The 19,044-nt window shown below is 46.6% G+C and overlaps 5 protein-coding genes across 5 annotated transcripts; 3 read left to right on the forward strand and 2 right to left on the reverse strand.

Annotated features, from left to right (window-relative positions):
* Window positions 1-4,360: 4,360 nt before the first annotated feature.
* Window positions 4,361-5,770, forward strand: LRP88_00414 (uncharacterized protein; the record flags this gene model as incomplete). The annotated part of the gene is made up of 1 exon (XM_083237127.1): window positions 4,361-5,770. The coding sequence occupies one exon, from the start codon at window positions 4,361-4,363 to the stop codon at window positions 5,768-5,770; it is 1,410 nt and encodes a 469-aa protein (XP_083107018.1).
* A 775-nt stretch (window positions 5,771-6,545) lies between these two features.
* LRP88_00415 (amino acid permease) lies at window positions 6,546-8,598 on the reverse strand (the record flags this gene model as incomplete). The annotated part of the gene is made up of 4 exons (XM_083237128.1): window positions 6,546-7,608; window positions 7,673-7,882; window positions 7,959-8,166; window positions 8,265-8,598. The coding sequence occupies 4 exons, from the start codon at window positions 8,596-8,598 to the stop codon at window positions 6,546-6,548; spliced, it is 1,815 nt and encodes a 604-aa protein (XP_083107019.1).
* A 1,571-nt stretch (window positions 8,599-10,169) lies between these two features.
* Window positions 10,170-10,769, reverse strand: LRP88_00416 (acyl-CoA N-acyltransferase; the record flags this gene model as incomplete). The annotated part of the gene is made up of 1 exon (XM_083237129.1): window positions 10,170-10,769. The coding sequence occupies one exon, from the start codon at window positions 10,767-10,769 to the stop codon at window positions 10,170-10,172; it is 600 nt and encodes a 199-aa protein (XP_083107020.1).
* Window positions 10,770-13,734: 2,965 nt separating this feature from the next.
* LRP88_00417 (uncharacterized protein) lies at window positions 13,735-15,300 on the forward strand (the record flags this gene model as incomplete). Its single annotated transcript, XM_083237130.1, has 1 exon — window positions 13,735-15,300. One exon carries the CDS (start codon window positions 13,735-13,737, stop codon window positions 15,298-15,300), a length of 1,566 nt encoding a protein of 521 aa, XP_083107021.1.
* Window positions 15,301-16,625: 1,325 nt separating this feature from the next.
* LRP88_00418 (FAD-binding oxidoreductase) lies at window positions 16,626-18,508 on the forward strand (the record flags this gene model as incomplete). Its single annotated transcript, XM_083237131.1, has 5 exons — window positions 16,626-16,883; window positions 17,011-17,157; window positions 17,329-17,724; window positions 17,825-18,201; window positions 18,259-18,508. 5 exons carry the CDS (start codon window positions 16,626-16,628, stop codon window positions 18,506-18,508), a joined length of 1,428 nt encoding a protein of 475 aa, XP_083107022.1.
* Between the last annotated feature and the right edge of the window lie 536 nt (window positions 18,509-19,044).

Consider the following 19,044-nt stretch of genomic DNA (forward strand, 5'->3'; position numbering starts at 1 on the left):
CGTCGTTGAAGGGACCGAGGCCGGTGAAAGTGATGGTATCATCGCTCTTGGGGAAGTCCATCGCGAGGATCGGTCTCGGCGCCTTCAAGGCTCATTGCCTAGCTCGTCGGAGCTCTTATGATTAAGGAATATTAATCATAAAGCCATTAAGCTTTTAGTTAAGGAACTTATTAAACTTAGAGCTACTAGTATTAATAGAAAGGTAATTAGTTTCTCTTCTTATATCCTTTAGCTAATCTTTAAATTTCTAAGCCTTTCTTATTATACTAAAGTAAGTAATTTTAACATATATGATAAGCATGCGTCGCATGCAAGCATGCATCGCACTTTTCCCTCCTATACCTAACTTTTTATTTAATCAATTAATTCTTTAACTATTAAATATATTAGACCTAAATACTAAGGCTAAAACTCTTTTTACTCTTTAAGCACTTTAGAATAACCTAAAACTAAGCATCTAACGCGCTATAAACCTCTATAGGATCTCCGAGCATAGGCTACGTCGCCGGCAGAATGGCATTTAATCGCGACATAATTGGATCCCTTAATCGCGTCGACTATCTAATCTTAAGGAATAGATTATTATTTACTTTATTTTTAACTTAGACTTATAAGGATTTCCCCCCTAACTACGTGGTATAAAAGAAATAGCTAATTAATTACTTATTAACTGCGATACGCTACTAATTAGCATATATTAGGCTTATAACTTCGTTAGATAATACCTAGAGCTTAAGATATATTTTTTTTAGAAATATAATTACTAAAGAGCTAAGTGCGAAGATTTAGCTATTATTTATAACTAGTTTATACTTATAGTAAATATAATCGCGAAGTATAGCATTTAATTAGATAATCTCTATAATATTAATAAGATTAGCTTTATAATAGGTATAATTTAGAGCGGAATAGTTATTATAGGTATAGAAAGGCATAGAAAGCTAAAATCGGTATAGCCTAGAAACCGAGAATAAATTATAGTCATCTAGGCGATTAATGCGGATGGCTAAGCGATCCCGCTATTTATTATTAGTGCGGGCTAATATTACCTCGCTAACTAGTACCGAGAAAGTAACCTCCCGGGCGATTAGGCTATTGCGATGACCTAAAATGGCTAGACTAATAACGAGACTAGTCTCAAGTGGCTTAAGCACTTTAATTAGTGCATAGCTAAGTAATTAAATAGTTATTATTATCTTTTAATGCTTAATAGCTATAAAAGTTATTACTTTATTAAATTTAAGAGATATTATAAGGAGAATAAGATTATTAGGCTTTATATATTATTTTATTTATCTTATTTACTTTAGCTACTTAATATTAAGTGCTTTAGTATGCTTAAAAATACTTATAATTAAGAAATAAAGCTTTTAATTAAATACTTTATAACTTATATTTTAAAGACTAAGTTCTTTCTAGCCTTTTATGCTATATTTTAGGCTACTATAATAGAAAAAAATATCAAGTTAGCCTTTAGAGGAGCTAGGCTTATTTCTCTTAACCTAGAAAGTATAGTCTCAAAGCTTAATATGTAGCTATAGACTTTAATGCCGCCTAAGGAGGTGGCTAAACTATTAACCCCTTGGGTCTTAAAGACCCTAAAGACTATGCTTAAGGCTTAATCTTAGTTAGATTACCTTAAGAGGTAAGTAAAAAGGCATAAAAGTAGCTCCCTAGAGTTAATTCTAGAAGCTATATAGTCTTCTTCTAAGAGAATAAAGATAGTTATATATAAGGTTACCTTACTTAAGGCTAGGGTTAAAGAACTTAAATAGGTAAATAAGATACTAAGCTGGCGCTAAAGGGCAAAAAGGACCTAATTATAAAAAAGAGAGGTAATAATAATAAAAGAAGAAAGATAAGTAATTAATTAAATAGATATTAATATATAGGTAATAGCTAAATTATTAAGGAGTAGTAGTTAAGGGAGGTCAGCGCGACTAAGAGTTTGGCATTATAGTATTTATAATAAGCCTAGTTATAATATAAGAATATATTAGGTAGTAATTAAGATATCTAGGGAAGAGTATAGTAAGTAATTTTAATTAATGAAATAGTTTATAGTATTTTTATTATAATTTCTATCTTAAAGGTATAAGAAAAGTATAATATATACTTATATGTGATATATACTTATTATATATATTATTAGCTTTTTAAAGCTTAAAAAGTGGTTTCTTTCTTACTTAATAAGAGCTTTAACTAAGTAAAGTTAATAATATTATTTCTTCTCCTTAGCGGTAATAAGCTTAGTCTTATATTATTTCTTAATATCTTTAAAGTTAATACTTATAATAAATATACTACTAGGTTTAATAAATTTTCTAGGCTTTTTCTTATTTATAACTTTCTTAATATATAATTTAAAATTATTAATAAAGGTATTATATTACTTATTTATTAAAATTAACTCTAAGAGTACTTTTCTTACTAATTAAAGCTTCTTTTAGCTTAGTAAGCTTATAATATTATTATATTTCTTAAGTATAGCGGCGAGAGAATCTTTAGCTTATTAGAATTATATTTCCTTAGGTAAGAGGTTAGTATAAGCGGGCTTAGCCGGCATATATAATTTAAGTTACTTTTTATAAATATATATAATTATAGGTTTAGAGGTAATAAGATAAATATTGCTTTTTTTAAAGCTTCTTATAATATAAGTAGCTAAGAAGCCCTTAAAATAAAATTTATAAAAGGTAATAATAAAGGCAAGTTATATAAAGGCTAAGTTACCCTCTCTTATTAACTAATAAAGAGCTTTTTAATTAATATTTTTTAGAAATTAAAAAATGCTTATATTAAGAGGTTAAAAGATATAAGTAGAATATAAAGGTAAGATATAAAATATAATATTAAATATAATATAATAGTTAATAATATAAAAGGCTATATAACCAGTAAAGCTATTAATAATTAAAAGCTAATAAATTCTTTTATTATTTAGCCGAGAATTAAGTAGCTATTTAAATATATTATAAGGCCTTCTAGGCTCTTATAACTACTTATTATAGCTAAACCATTCCTTTAGGGATAACCTAGTCTTTTATGCCTTAGTTAAAGCTTTCTAAGGCTTAATATTAAAGTAATAAAGCTACTTAAATATAATATCTTAGTTACTAAAGCTAATCTCTAACTTAGCAAAGCATATACTAGGCATATAATTAATCTCTAATTATAATTCTATAAAAAAAGCTTTAAAAATAAGCTAAAGAAAAATAATATTATTAATAGCATTTCTTGCTCCTAAAAGTAATATTATTTCGCAGTTATTAGGGTTAGAAACCTCTAGCCGCTAGGCACGAGTAGTCCTTATGATCAGGACCTATATTCGCTTGCGGAGGCAGCTAATATGGATGCCGCATTTATCCTTATTTCATATCTCTAAGGGACTGATATCTAGCTCTTCTACGATAGATTTAAGGTTATCAAAGAAAGTCTCGGTATTCTAGATGTTATTATTCTTATATGACTTCTATGCCTTATCCACGGCCTTGATATATGACGTTTTGAGTTCCTAATGACGCCCACGGAACTGGGAATACCAATTCTTATTAAAGGGACTATCAGGGAACCCTCTGCTAAGCCGGAATACCCTCGCAGCCTCCTCAACTTGAGACCTTTCAGCTGGAAAGCCGGATCTCTCAAGCCAAATGACATATGCCACTAGGCCGGCCTCTTCCTCGGGCGTAATAAGCGGTGGGCGCCCTCTCTTGGCAGCAGGCTTTGGTCTCATCGCTTTTTCAACCGCTGCTTTAGTGACCCCGAGCTTCTCAGCTGTATCACGATAGGAACCGGGTTGCCGTGTGCCGTTGTTGGTGGTGTTGCGGGTGGCACGCGTGAAGCGCCTCTCGTTATTCTTGGCTGCGTTGACGGCATTTTGGATCCTAGCTTTATATTTCTTATAATTTTTTTATTTTTATTTAATTCTCTTAACCTCTTATCTTATCTTCCTCCTAACCCACATATCTTAACACAGTCTCTTATTTACTCTTAGGCCCTTCTCCACTAAATTAGGCCTAGACCAAGATCGTAGCGTTCCTCTACAGTGTCAGCTTGCCTTAGCGCGTAGTCAGCCGTACCATGTCGGAAGTCCCTTTCATTTCCTCCTGCTGTAGCCCCTCCCGTCTCTTGAATCTTGGCTTTCTCTTAAGGTCTTGGCTTTTCCTTCCTTGTCTCACCCACTTTCCTTCCTTCAAATGCACCCATCGCGTCAATTTGTGCATCAACGCTCGGTAGGCACTCCGATCTCCACTGTTTCCTTCACCATTCTCCTTTGCCTTGAGAGACTGACTGACTCTCCCAGTTTCACAGAGATCGCTTCCCCTAACCCATTCGTCGACGCCGTGAATTGTTGAGCAAGATGCAGGCCACCACTGCCACGGTCCAGGCGACCGAAGACAAGACCCAGGCGGCCCCAAATGTGAAACCTCTTCACTCGCCCGGACTCGACGTCCCGTCCTACCCACAATCGCCTCCTTCGCCAAGCGTCCACGCCCACCCGCACCTCTTTCATCGCACTACCGAGCCCGATGACAGCTACTTCACCGGTCCGCGAAACCTCCAGAGCCATTCAAAATGGCCGTTGGTCATGCAACTCCATGGGTCCATCATACCCAAATTGATGGTACCACTCCTTCTCATCGCAGCTTGGTCGACCCTCATTACCGTCATCTCCATGAAGGTTAAACCCATCAACGTTAACTCCGTTCTTCTCACCATTCTTGGTTTTGTCGTCGGTCTGTGCCTTTCTTTCCGCGGGTCCACCGCATACGAACGTTACGCCGAGGGCCGTCGTTATTGGGGAAGCCTCACCTTGGCATCGCAAACCCTTGGTCGCATCTTCTGGATTCACACCGTTGAGCCTGCTGGCCAGGACTCTCGAGAGATCCTCCTCAAGAAGATTGGGGCTATGAATCTTATCGTCGCCTTTGCGATGGCTCTCAAGCACCAACTCCGTTTCGAACCCTGTGACACCCAACCCGATATCCAGCCCTACATTGCGTCTCTCGATACCTTCATTGTCGCCAATAGCAATGGCACTTCACCCGAGGCTCGCGTCAGCCGGTCGAAGTCGATGTACCACTCAGCTGGCGAGTACCTGGGCATTCCCTTTGCCACCAGCAATCCCCGGAAGGCTGTTAAGAAGGCCGAACAACACCAGGGAAATCTGCCTCTTGAAATCCTCAACCACCTTGCTGTCACTCTGGACTCGATGGTACGCAACAAGCAGCTGCCTGTTCTCATGCAACAGACCCTCGCGTACAACCATCTGACCATGCTCAACGACGCCATGACGGGCTGCGAGAGGGTCCTCAACACCCCACTGCCGATCGCCTATACAATCGCTATCAGCCAAATCACTTTCATTTATGTCATTCTTCTTCCGTTCCAGCTGACTGGCAAGCTTGAGTGGATCGCCATCCCGGCCTCTATCGCTGCCGCCTACATCATCCTTGGTCTGCTCTTTATTGGCCAAGAGATCGAAAACCCTTTTGGTCATGATGTGAACGACTTGCCGCTCGAGACTTACTGCGATCAGATTGCCGCGGATATGGACCTCATCGCCTCTTTCGACACTCGCCAGTCCGACTCTTTCCTTCTGAGTAGAGACAGTATGCCCCTGCACCCGGTCAGCGGCTCTCCCCCAGAGGTGTGGATGGACCGAAGCGTCGACAAGCTTCGACAAGTCATCAAGGAAAAGCCTCGCACTATTTTCGAATGGCGGCATGGACGTGGCCGCAAGGAAGAAGATGGTACCAAGCAAGCCTAGAAGAGTGGAGGGCATGGTGGCATGGTCTGGATCATTTATATTATTGGAAGTTTCACCTGGTCCAGGTTCCGTATCTATACAACACAATAACACCTAGAGAAAACAATCTCTCAATATTACTAGAAAAGTTTAGCATAGTTTAGCATGGAGTTGAGAGAAGCAGGAAGGCACTGTTTATCAAATTGTCCCTTACCCTTTACCTTGTGTCTCCAAGAGTCAACCTGGAACTCTCGTTTAAGTCGATGCCTGGGCCATTGTCACTGCTTGAATCCCACTAGCTCTTGGCGCTTGTCAAGGGGTTCAAGCTAATAGGATTTGCACATTTCACAACGTGCTCTTGGTGTACCCATCCATCATCTCTTCTATGATGACTTATTCTGCTCCTTGCTGGTGTCACGAGTTGCTGTCAAGTTCCCACTAAGATGGACTCGCTGCTTGCACCTAATACAACAAGGTTAGATCTCAAATGATGGCATAGGCTTGTTTCTTAGACAGCCTCACGGCCATCAAGATCGCAAGAGCCCAATAGAGGATTACTGTTGGGACTGTGAGAAAGACATACCCCCTTTCACAATGTATAATGGAACTACGTCTCAATCGAATCTCGCCCGCTACAGCGTGCTCCCCGTGTTCGATGACAATAGGGCTCGATCATTCGGTAGTAGTTCGAAGGTTGAGATTTGAAGCACATCGTCGAAGCCCAGTTATGTGAATCTTGCTAGGTATTAAGTCTATTCAACACTTTGTCTTCGCCGTGATGACCCATCTAATTAGTCTAACACATGGTATTATACAGTCGTTTCCAGAGAGGCCAGCCTTTTCTAGCCTCCGCCTCGTCTTCATTCCAAGTCTGCAGATACCTCCGGCCCGTATCAACATCCATGTCCTTGTCACGTACAAATTTTGTACGACACCAAAGCTTGTGACCTAGATAAAAGGCAAAGATTATAGGCACCGTAAGGACTTGCATGAAGAAAGTCTTAACTCTCTCTTGTGTGGAAGGTTCTCCATCTTCAAGCGGAATTGGGGATGCCGCAACCCAGAACTGCAAAACCAGCACCATTCCATAAGATCCAAGCGCGACCCAAGATCCCCATACACCGACTTGAGAGCGGAATGCTAACTGTGAGAGGTTATATCCAGATAGCTCCCAAGCTTTCCGGAAGCGGATGTGGCAGAGGCAGATGCTGGCCCAGGTGAAAAGGGTGCTGAGCCCACTGATCGCAAGAAGCCAGTTGAAGATTTCGGTATGGATGTCGGTATCGGCGAGGAATGCAAGCAGGCCAACGACACAAGCAAAGATGATGGCAGCCAGCGGGCGCCCACGACGATCGATGTAGGTGAAGATCTTTGGTGCCAAAGACTGCTCTGCCAATGCAGTCAGGGTGCGGGACGAGGCATACACGGCAGTATTGCCAACGCTGATGAGAGCTACAAGGATGACGCCGTTCATAACACTCGGAAGCACCGTCTGACCACCGCTCTCGATGGCAATGACAAAAGGACTAGCCACGGCATCGGAGCCAAACTTGGCCCCCAGTAGCCTAGGTTGGTTATAAGGCACCAGCAAGCCGATCAGCAGGATCGAGGTGATATAGAAGATGCTGATTCGCCAAAACACTTGCTTGACGGCGGCCGGCAATGATTTTCGGGGGTTTGCTGTTTCGGCTGCGGCGAGTCCAACCATTTCAGTGCCAGCAAAGGAAAAGGTTGCCGTGACCAGAACGCTGGCAAAGCCTTTGAAGCCATGGTGGAAAGCTCCAGGGTTTGACCAGTATTGGAACCCGATGTAGCCGCTGTCTGGATGGCCCATGACGTTGATGATGATACCGAGGAGGCTAGATCACGTTAGAACTGGTCTCCTTTCTGCCTTGCCGTAGAGGGGGAGTTGAGCTCTCTTACATAAATCCTAGAATGGCTATCACCTTGACCGTGGAGAAGATGAATTCTGCCTCGCCATATCCTCGCACACCAAGCAGATTGATGCCCGCGATGATGACTAGGAACATGGCAACAAATATTGACTTGCTGGGCTCTGGATTCCAGTACATAGTAGTGAAGGCGCCCGCAATGATTTCAAGCGGTAACACGATGAGGTACTGGAGGGTATAGCTTCACATGGTGTCAGTGGTTATTGTCTACTTCGGGTGACCCCTGATGAGGGGTTCAAGGCCGACAGGACACTCACTTCCAACCCATCGCAAAGCCCCAAGATGGATCCAAGAAACGAGTCGAATAATTGGCGAAGGATCCGCCAACTGGAAAGGCTACGGAAAGCTCACCTAGAGCCTGCATCGTGAAGAACTGCATGACGCCCATGATGACAAAGGCAAGCAACAGGGAGGCTGGACCACCACGATAGAGAGCTACTCCTGACGCGACGAATAGACCAGTTCCTGTAATGGAGTTAGTTGTCGTCAATACGTGAAGACTAGATGTCATCGAGGGCGACGCCAACACCGCATGAGGCAGCTGAGTTGAAGGGTCCACATACCAATTGAACCACCAAAGGCAATCATCTGCAGATGACGATTCTTGAGTTCCCGGGCCAATTGCGTGTTGGCAGACTTGTAGTTGGCCCTCCGAAGACTGAAGAACCGCCCACGGGGACCATGGGCTGTGCCGTGGCTGCTCAGGCTCATGCCATCATCTGAGTGGTTGGAAGCTGGACCAAAGCTGTGCAGCAAACGATTGAAGGCCCCCGTTGGCTCCGGGACCGGCTTCTCCGGCTCGCTAATGGTGACGGCGAAGCTGTTTTCGACGAGGATGACTGGCTTCTGGGGCGGCGGCGGTATCGCCTGCATCTCAATCTCTCGTTGATAGGCCATGGCTGAAGGCATACCCTGAGGTTGAGCGATGCTCAACTCTCGATCTGTTCTCACCTCGCTCGTGGGTTGGGTTGGGCTGGCTGTCAATTGACGACGGGTGGTCAATTCTCCAAAGGGCGTCGCAGCCTTTTCATGGGCAGGGGATTCCCAAGCACATCACAGCACGTGCCAGCGCTAACCTGAATCGCTTGGGCCCCTGTCTCCACGTCCGTTCGCGGGACGACGATTCCGCTGCCAAGAGACGCCTCATTCCTTATCAGCAAGCGAGTGCTTCGAATATCGTCTTGGGAGGGTGGTCTCGCGAGATCTAGATGCCTTCGAAGCTTCTTGTTGTGCAATTACCATAAAGGAGAATCATGCTTCATCAATAGAAGCGATTCATGCCATGTCCTCGATTCGTTAAGGCGCGCCACATGGCGTCGCCAGGTGATACGATTGGCAATGAGCTAAACAAGCCACAATGCATGGTCTAAACTCTAAATAGCTCGATTTGCCCCCTTAACTAACTTGTTGTAGAAAGGTTGAGACGGAGTTCCAGCCGAGCCTGTGGCACAGATTTTCCGATTGACGGACGGTTCTCAGACCAACTGTTCCCCGGACGAGCTGTCGCAGGAGTCGGTTCCAATTCTCGGTACCGGACGAAACCAGGAGATAAGGCTAAGAGGCCGTTGAAATTGCTGGTTGCTTGTCATGACTCTTGTTGCCTCTACCGAAGCCAGTTGTGTGGGTTGAGCTGCGCATTGGTGGAGGGGGAGGGACCGTGCGGGAATTTTGCCTGAGATTCAAGGCATCACTTGGGGAGTCGGGCAGCCTCTGCGACTGAATCCCTGTCCACGCCAGTTAAAGAATACTTAGATTGGCACAGAGCAACCACGGAAACCTAAGTACTCTTTAGCAAGATCGTTTAAGTTTTCTTTCAACATGGTTCCACAAGTTCCTCGACTGCCCTGGATGGACCAGCCGGGCTCGGCGGTTTGCTTCATCTCCGCCATCTCCACCAAGACAGGCAAGCAAACGGGAAGCCATGTGGCAATTGCCCCGTACCCAAGCCACTCAGGAACCTCGATCTTGGACGTGACGCAAGTTGGTCAAAGGGTTCGAAGAGGCCTGGGGGCGGGGGCTTTCCATACGCAATATGATCGATGAGATACTTTGCAGTTAGGGGATGATTAATAGACGCTGTTTGTTATGCTTGAGCTATCGGCCTCGTGTTTTCTTTCTTGAGGAAATCTCTAATGACCATAGGAATGGGGTAACTTCTTGCACATCTCCCCAAATGTCAGTCATCTGTCGCGGAACCGTGTCAAATCCCGAAAGCTTCGGTGGCGATGCCAAGATGAAGCATTACCCCCATGGGGGCCGTGCGACGCGCTCCTTGAGATGCCACTTGCCTAAACGGCTCGTTGAGAACTGTGGGGGTAGGGAGGTCCTCGGGCGAACCGTGAAATGTCACGTCATGCAAAGTGTTGACATGGTTGAGCCGGAGTCGTCAGTTCTAGGATGACAAATTCACAATGTGAGGTCGAACAAGCCACGTTATTGTGCTTGAGCTATAGATTCATTGTCTCTGTTTATGCAACTACCTCGACGAGCCTCTTCTCAAATATCTTGTAATCCGTGGGCCCCGAAAGAATCTTGGCCAGCTCAGGGTAGTCCTCGTCAAAACTGCCAAGCTTGATAACCTTGTAACCCAATCGTTGGTACCACGCCTGCATCCTCTCCTTTCCAGCATGATGAAAGGTTTTCGGCACCAGCACTTCCAATTGCATGATCGTGCATCCGTTCCTGCGGCATTCGGCTTCCGCGAACATGGCTAGTCGCCGCCCTAACCCAGCGCCCTGATGCTTGGCATCCAGTGCCAACATGCCGAACTCTCCTCGGCCGGGCCCGAGCAACTTGATGCACACGCAGCCAATGGGGTGGCCGGAATCCTCGAGGTACGCAACTGCGAGTTGCCCGTTGCGGATGAATTGGGCGACTTCGGTGGGAGAGGTGCGTTGGTAATTAGGTAAGAAGATGTTCCCTTCAGCCTCTGTATAGGCTGAATTGACAATACTGGCCACTGTCGCGGCAAAGGACTCATCGTCGGCGTGAGAGGAGGGCGGGACCTTGATAACAATCGCTACCTGCGACTCGTTGGCTGCTTCGTCTCCTATCTTGGCTCGTGCCATAACCAACAACTTCGATTACAAGGACGCTGCACTCTAATATATATGGCTGAAACAAGTTCATAACAAATTAACAGAAATTGAAGATTAGAAGAGTACGGTGTTGTTCACAGTTTGTGAGACTTGTCTTACTCAGAAAATCAAGGCTCGGATATACGAATATCCCACTGTGACTATCCACTTTTATTGCATCTTAATGCATTACGAAATCGAAACCATTTTAAGAGACCATGTATTCTTAGCAGGGAGTTAGTTACAGGTCTGTTAGCATGACTAAGATTCAGATCCTTGTGTAACCTTCCATGGAATGCCAGGGAAGGGAATGCGAGAGATGAAAGGATCTTCCACTTTAGACAGCGTCAGGAGTCATGGATATAATGATTACATCAATCAAACTGGGTCTGGTCTCGGCATAGATACCAATCCCAGGATCGGTTATACGCGCCCGACCTATCGGTAGTGAGTGACACTGGCTGTTTTGATCTCATGTCAATAACATAGCGGGCCTTTTATCGAAGCCCCTTCATGCTTCGGTTGATAAATTGATCGTTTCGGGCGCCAACTTCTGACCCGGAATCACCAGGGGAAGTGGTCATGATAGATCCTCAAGCATAGGTTTCCGCACAACTTTATCACCCTAGTGTTGGGCCTAGGTCATTAGACACTGTTGGCAGATCAATCAAGTTACATAAAATTCGTCAACCATTGAAATGGTGGTGTAGGGTGGCATGCTCCGTTCTCAAACCACACACACCACTTTCGTACGGCTCCATCAACGTGCAGACCAGAGTTGAGATGCAACTGCGCGGCAGCTCGCCCATAGCTAGGCTGGCTAGAATATTTCGAAACATTTGATCATCAATTATCCTCCTATATAATTGGACGAGACCTTTTGTTAGCTGTAATCAAAGCCAGACTCTATGGTGCCCATGACCCTACCCTCCTAGCTGGTGCGGCAGGACAGGACCCGGGAGGTCATTTTTGGTCTAGCCACTTCTATTGTCACAGACGCAAAGAGAGCTCTAGACTTAGTAGCAAGGCACGCGACTAGAATCTTGGAGGCGCCTTGACAGGACTACCGTCGACGCGATTTACCGGCCACATGCGAGTGTCTGCTCGTGCGGCATAAGATACCATGAACTCTCCCTCTCCCCTGAAACATGGCGTTATTGTAATTTATCCAGGAAAAAAAAATAATAAATAAAACACTTAGCAAGTGCTATTAATTGTATATGGACGAGAAGCATATGAAAAGCCAGGCTATTTGGTCTCGCGAAGTGCAATGAAGCTCTCCCCTTCTCTTTGCCCTTGCGCGTACGTTGGTCGGATCTCGGCCGGGAGCATCGCTCTTGGATTCTATCATCGGGCGATCTCCCGAACTGCTGTCGGTCGTTGACATAGAGTTCCACATGGGATTCATTGATCTTGCAATTGACTTCAAGCCGCACAGCCGCCCCTGAAAACGGTCGGCGCTCCACCTCAACTCTCCCACGTGAAGTCATTGAGAATCAAAAGCATATGGTAACATGTGTTAAGCGAGTTGACCGAGGTTTCTGAGTTATGAGAAAGAATGACATGAAAGGCTAGGGCGTTAGCAAACACAATCATAGTGGTGCGATTCTCAGATCACTGGGACAGAAACAACACTCGTCTTCACACACAGGTTGGCTTCATTCTGTGCCAGAATTCCGATCTTCGGACTTTCCCGTGATATCAGAAGCAAATATGCGAGCAAAGCCCCGAAACTTAGCTACGCTTAGTTGATTCGCATAGCATACTAGTTCGTCAGGCTAAGAAGTCTAGAAGCTTAGGTACCTGGTTGTCCATCTTGTTCGGGCCGTGCTGGAGGACATTGAGCTCACAGTACAGACTGATGGACTTTTTGCCTCATTCCAGAAAAGACCAGCTCTGTACCAGCTCCCATGGGCCTGTAGGATGAATGCCATTGAGTTTGGGCTCAACTCGTAGTATTCTCATCTTGGGGAAATGATCTACAGCCGCTCTCAGGCCGCGGTTAACCGTGTCCGAAAGAAAGGTCACCAAAACTATAATGTGCAAATTTTCAAGAGTGACGTCGGGTAAACAGACCAAAGCGAGCATCGAGAGACAGGGTATCCCTGAGATGGATAGATGAACACACGGCATCGGCGAGCTCAATATCTCGCTCGCTAAAGCTCTCGTCAAGCCTCTGATTGAAGATTACGTAGTCAAGAAAGCGTCTAGACCGGCAGTGATGGTGTGGCGTCTAATACCCCTCAGACAACGTTTCAAAAAAAAGTCATCGTGGGTTGTGCTCCAATGGCGCCTCCCGTCCGGTTACATCCGCACGCGCCCTTACACGGCCCTGACTTAATAGCGGGAGCGTTAATCATCGTATCCCCTAAAACTACATGCTTCATACAACTGATATTTGAAATCAATTGACCGTCTCTGACGAGACCCTACCATTCGGGACAACGGAAACCAATGCTGGATCGCCATCCTCGTGCGGGGACGCCATCCACGTCCCCCGCAAACTCTCTTGACAAGTGACTTTGCAAAGGCTGACATGGCGGAGGAACCGAGTATCTCAGCGTTCTGGGACTCAACATGCATGTACACTCGCGTTAAGCCGTGAGTAAGACCGAGCGAGCCGTCCAAGCCATGCATCTGGTTACTGAGAGCAGTGTACACGTGAAGATCAAGGCAGTATCAGGCCATGAGACTTGATGAAACCCGGCCAAGGGCAGCTACGACTGCGGAGAGAGTTGTATTAGGTGCAGATGTGATTCATCGCTGACAATGCGGCGTCTCGCCATGACGCGGATCTCATGTGTGCTGTTTACAGTCGGTCAAGGGGAATATCTATATCTATCTCCTCCCGTTGACTCAGAACTTCCAGGACACAAACAGCTCAGACACAGCTACTTGTCTATTCATTGTAACAATTACTCTCAAAATCTTTTCCCCAACATTCACTACCGCCAACATGGGTGACCTTCGTTTCTCTTCCTCTTCCTCTGGTTCTCAGGACAACAGGACCTTCAACATCGACCCCTACACCTTGGTCGAGGCCCTTCTCGGCCAGAAGCTCGAGAAGCCCTCGGATAGCCTTCAGGCCGACTACGAAGAGGTTCCTGAGGTGACACCCATGTCCTCTCGACGTGGCAACAAGATGCACCCCGACTCTCCTCCCAAGGACATCAACGTCGGAGCTGTCAACCCTTATGCTCTTTGCGAGGCTCTCATTGGACGCAAGATTGACAAATACTCGCCGACCTCGGCCACCATTCTGTCCAATGTCTTGCAGACGGACTATGATGAGCTCTTTGACATGAAGCACAACTCTGTGCTCTTTGCCGGACTCAAGCTCGATGAGAAGGACCGCAAGGCGGAGCGACTCAACGAGAAGGACATGAAGATCCTCAAGGAGCGTGATCTCATGACCCCTGATCTCTCCGAGATTGAGAGGCTCGACGACCTCGAGCACCTCGGCCTCAAGGACTTTGCCAAGATGAAGGTCAAGATGGCCCGCATGCAGAACGGCAAGATGCATCTTGTCCTCAACGCACACTCTATCGGCAGGACCGTGTCCAACCGCGACTTGACCATGACCATCAACGAGCTCGTCAGCGAGTATCGAAAGCAGGGTGGCCACTGGAGCCCTCCCAACGGTACCTGGCGCGACATGTACGACCGCCTGTTCCAGGACGTCAACAAGCGACTCATTGGTGACATCGCCATGTTCCGACTTGGCGAGGAGAGAATCGCCATGCACGGCTTTGACGACCCCACTCAGGGCTGCTCGAGCAACAGCTGGCTGATTGCTGCTCTCTTCTCCGTCTTCTGGGCTCATCCCTCTTGCATCAACCGGGCTACCAGGGTCCACCACGATCAGAACCAGAAGAGGAAGCTTGCCATCAAGTTCCACGACAAGGGCGGACACAACAACTCCAAGACCGAGACTGTTGAGGTCAACTACGAGATCCCCATCAACAACTCGAACAACGAGCCCATCTACTGCCGCTCCAGCGACGGTGCCGACATCTGGCCTTCCCTGTACGAGAAGGCCTTTGCCAAGTGGATCACTGGCAGCAACTCTGAGCACCCCGATATCACCAAGACTCACTGTGGTGACCCTGTCAAGGCCATGGCCCAGATCAACGGCCAGGACCCCCACTACTTCCAGACTGAGAAGCACTCTGCCTGCAGCCTCCTTGGCCTTGTCCGCCAAAACTGTGTCAACTTCAAGACCATCAACCCCATGACCGCCTGGACCTATGCCACCGGCGACATGTACCAGGGCAGCAACATCGTGGCCAACCACGCCTACTCTGTTCTTGGCTACACCTTCAAGGGTGACAAGCAATACATCGTCCTCCGCAACCCATGGGGTGTGACTGAGCCCCTCGGCCTCAACAGCTATCCCGACCTCCTTGAGCGCCTGACCCCTGATCAGTGGCACCCCGCTGCCATGCTCGACCACGGTGGTCTCTTTGCCCTCGAGGCCCGCGCTTTCAAGCACTGCTTTGCCTGGATCGGTATTGCCGACTAAGCGAACACACCTTAACTGGTATTTCCGACCCTGAAACGAGACAGTCGATGACCCAAAATTCCACTTCGTTGTCTTCCGTCGACCCAACAAGCTGGGCCAATCATTTGGGGTTTCTTTTAAAAAAAACTTTTCTTGGTGATTTTCATGTGACCACACTCCTTACTTATCCTTCTTGTTTGGTAGTCTAGGTTTGGTGGTTGGTTGTCGGGTTGGGGACTAGTCTGGTTCGCAATACAACCATGCTTGCAATTGCACGTCATTGATCTGGTGATTTTCTCGAATTGAAAAGTGAATTCAGTACTCAACTACATATGTCTTAGCAAGATAGCGGGATCTTATTATGATTAAAGATGTGAGAAGAAGTTCTCGCCAGCAATAGCCCAGATGTTGCTGATCACGACTGTTCAGTATTCTCCTCAGTGCCTCGACATAAAGCACGGCCACAGTCAAAGGCATTGCTCGGAGAGTGCTGAATCATGAAGAAACGGATATGAGCATACTCTAGCTTGTATCTACTCGCGACAGACGGTGGACACGTTCCTGAGCAAGTGGTTCTCATCAGCTTCTGCCATAGAGCAAAGAAGAGGGGGTAAATTGATCAAACATTGGCTTACCTAGCTGCCAGGTATCATCCATGAGCATCAGAATTGGTGTATAATTCCAGCTTGTGGCTTTTGCGCCATGCAGCTGGGCATGCATTGGAGCCCAATCTTGTCAGGGGAACTCCATGTCACGCACCAGAATTCCCCCCCATTTCACCCATTTCTCTTGAAAGACTGAATACTACCCAACGAGTTCCTTAGTTCCAATGGATCAAGATAATGCCTCGACCTTACTCTTGTGCTTATTATCGACGTTGAGCCCATTCGGCTTCTCCGGACGCAGTATGCTGCAATGTCAGCCACTAGCGTTATCCTCGACCTCAGCTCTCGCTTGGGCAATGCGTTGAAGATTGCCTCCATTCTCGGTTTTTCATTTGCTATCTATTTATCCTCCCCCGTCTTGGCGATGCCTGATTGAGCATCAATTGCCTCTAGTTCGTAGCTGAATATCCACCTGTCAAACCTGTCAGACCTGTCAGACCTGTCAGATTGGTCCCGCCATGAATTCCCATGTCATCTTCCAATAGTGCATCGCTTCGCTAAACAGCCCTACCAGGGAGGGTTGCATTTGGCAGTTTCAGCTGCTTGGCGTACAGCTACAACAACGAAGCAGATATTTGGAGACCCGTATGTGAGTGATAGGACAGGCTTTAAAAGTCGTGGGTGCTCGGTTTAGAGTCACTGAATTTGAACATCACCATTCTAAGAGTAAGCAGAGCCAAGATGAGGCAATTGGCTTTCATCCAATACGCTTTGGCCGCGCTATTCTTTTCTCTTGCTTCTGCAGCATCAACAGCGTCGACATGCTTTACCGCGAAGAAGATAGCGGCTCAGCTGGGCCCCATGCTGTCTGCTGATGCCGAGATTTACATCCCGAACCAAGCAGACTTTTTCGATGTCAGCCTGAGATGGTCCAAGTTTGCTGCTCCATCGTATGCGGCATACGTCAAAGTGGCCAGCGAAGAGGATGTTCAGGCAATTGTATGCTACAGCAGCCCTTGGTTCTCTCCCCCCTCTGCCTTGGAGGAGAATCGATGTGTCAAAGTCGGGCACGAAGTGTTGAGTCGATTTATTATGGAGCCTCTTGCTAACTTGTGGCTTTTGACAGGTTCGATATGCCAACAAGAAGAACGTCCCTTTTCTGGCTGTCTCTGGAGGCCATGGTTGGACTTCGCAACTGCAAAGAATGCAGCATGGTATTGGAATATCTACTCAGAAGCTCAACACCATGAAGTTATCAAGAGATGGCAAGACAGTCAGTCTCGGCGGAGGAGTAAAAAGTGGGCAGGTTGAAAGGTTTCTTTCTGCCCAAGGCAAGCGTTCAGGTGAGTACAGTCGAATCTCAGAGTGCTTCTGATCTAGGTCTTATCAACCAATTATGTGTACTGACTTTTGATCTCCACATCAAGTGACTGGTGTCTGCGAGTGCACCGGCCTCATGGGTGTTGCCCTTGGAGGCGGTCATGGCACCCTGCAGGGGCACTACGGCCTACTTACTGACCAGATTGTCGCTGCCCGCGTTGTGCTAGCCAACGGGAAAGCCGTCACAGTCTCCAAAAATAAAGATTCTGATCTCTTCTGGGCCCTCCGGGGAGCCGGTCACAACTTTGGGATTGTTACAGAGGTTACTTACAAGGTGTACGATGCCCCTGCCAAAGACAACTGGCTTGTCAAGACCTTCATTTACCTCCCTGATCAAATCGGGGCTTTCTATGAAGTTGCGAACAAAGCCATCGCAAACGGGTATGGCGTTGATCGGCAGCCAGCAGGCATGCTTGTCGCCTCCTTGTACACCATCGTTCCTAATGTCGACCCAAATACGGTACGTGGGAATGTCTCTTATTTCTTCACTTTTTTCGGACGCGCAAGAAACCCCCACTTACAAGGCTTGAGCATTATCATCGCTGACAAAGATCCAATAGCCAGTACTACTCTTTCTCATGGTGTACGATGGCTCAGAGAAGGAGATGGCACCACACGCAAAGCCTTATCTAGACCTCACGCCAGTTTTCAACAGCACCCAGGAGATCTCCTACGGTGAGATCTCTGCCGTCTTTGCGTTTGACGATAACTCTATCGCGTGCCAGAAAGGCATCCGCACACAAGGCTACTCCCTGAACCTCCAGAAGTATCATGTCCCGACTCAGCGCGCTGTGTATGATGAGTTTAGCAAATTCATAACGAAGAATTCCGACTTCAAGCGCAGCTATGTCATATTTGAGGGATACCCTCTTCAAGGAGTGCGGGCAATCGATGCATCGACCACTGCGGTGGCAGATCGAGAGAGCAACATTATTGCGTAAGTCGGCCTCAAAATGATGTGCAATGTGGCCCTAGTCTAACAACTCATCTATAGGCTTTTCTCTCTTCTCTATTCGTCGCCCAAGAATGACAAAATTGCCATTAACATTGGCACAAAAGTCAGGGGCTTGTTGCACAAGGGGACTGGTGAGAGAGACATGAGTGTTTACATCGGATATGCAAGGGGCACCGAGACTGCTCGACAGGTCTATGGAAACGATGGTGTCCGATTGAGGAAGTTGAAAGGTTTAAAACAGAAGTATGACCCCCACGGGAGGTTCAGCTTCTATGCGCGTATAGAGTGAAGGACCCTGCAGCTCCGGTCGGATTCCGTATTGGGTGCGAATTAAAGTTTAAGGGGCGATCAGGGGTTTCATCCTTCATCTCTATGCCATGAAGAACGCACGGATGGAGGTCACAGGAGTCATGGAAATAGGATGAAGATTGGGGAACAGACCAGTTCTCAAGTCGGCTATTTGTTTAACCAGACGGCTCTAGCTTCATAGGTGCTCTTCAATAAGCCGACAGTCTTGGATGGCATGATTTAGTGTTTATCATGGGGGTTGCAATTGAGCACAGAGCCATGAAAAAGATTTGCCACCACTAAATTGCTTTCCAACACGCAAGGTAGAGGGCTATCCTCACCGATTGTTACCCTACGGAGAGCAAAGAAAGCCCGGCTAAGGCGTCATTAGAGTCAAGATGATTGCTTAGTTCAGAAAAGCCTCAAGCTTGCAATACCCGCGCGGCTCACCTCCGAGGCTGTTACCTCTAGTTACCTGGCTTATTGGTTGTTTCACATCAAGTAGAAGATCAATGACAAATTTTCTCCGTGGTTCGA

The sequence above is a fragment of the Fusarium phalaenopsidis genome, assembly GCF_050370095.1.
Source record: "Fusarium phalaenopsidis strain FUZ10S chromosome Unknown contig_32276, whole genome shotgun sequence".
Taxonomy (NCBI): Eukaryota; Fungi; Ascomycota; class Sordariomycetes; order Hypocreales; family Nectriaceae; genus Fusarium; species Fusarium phalaenopsidis.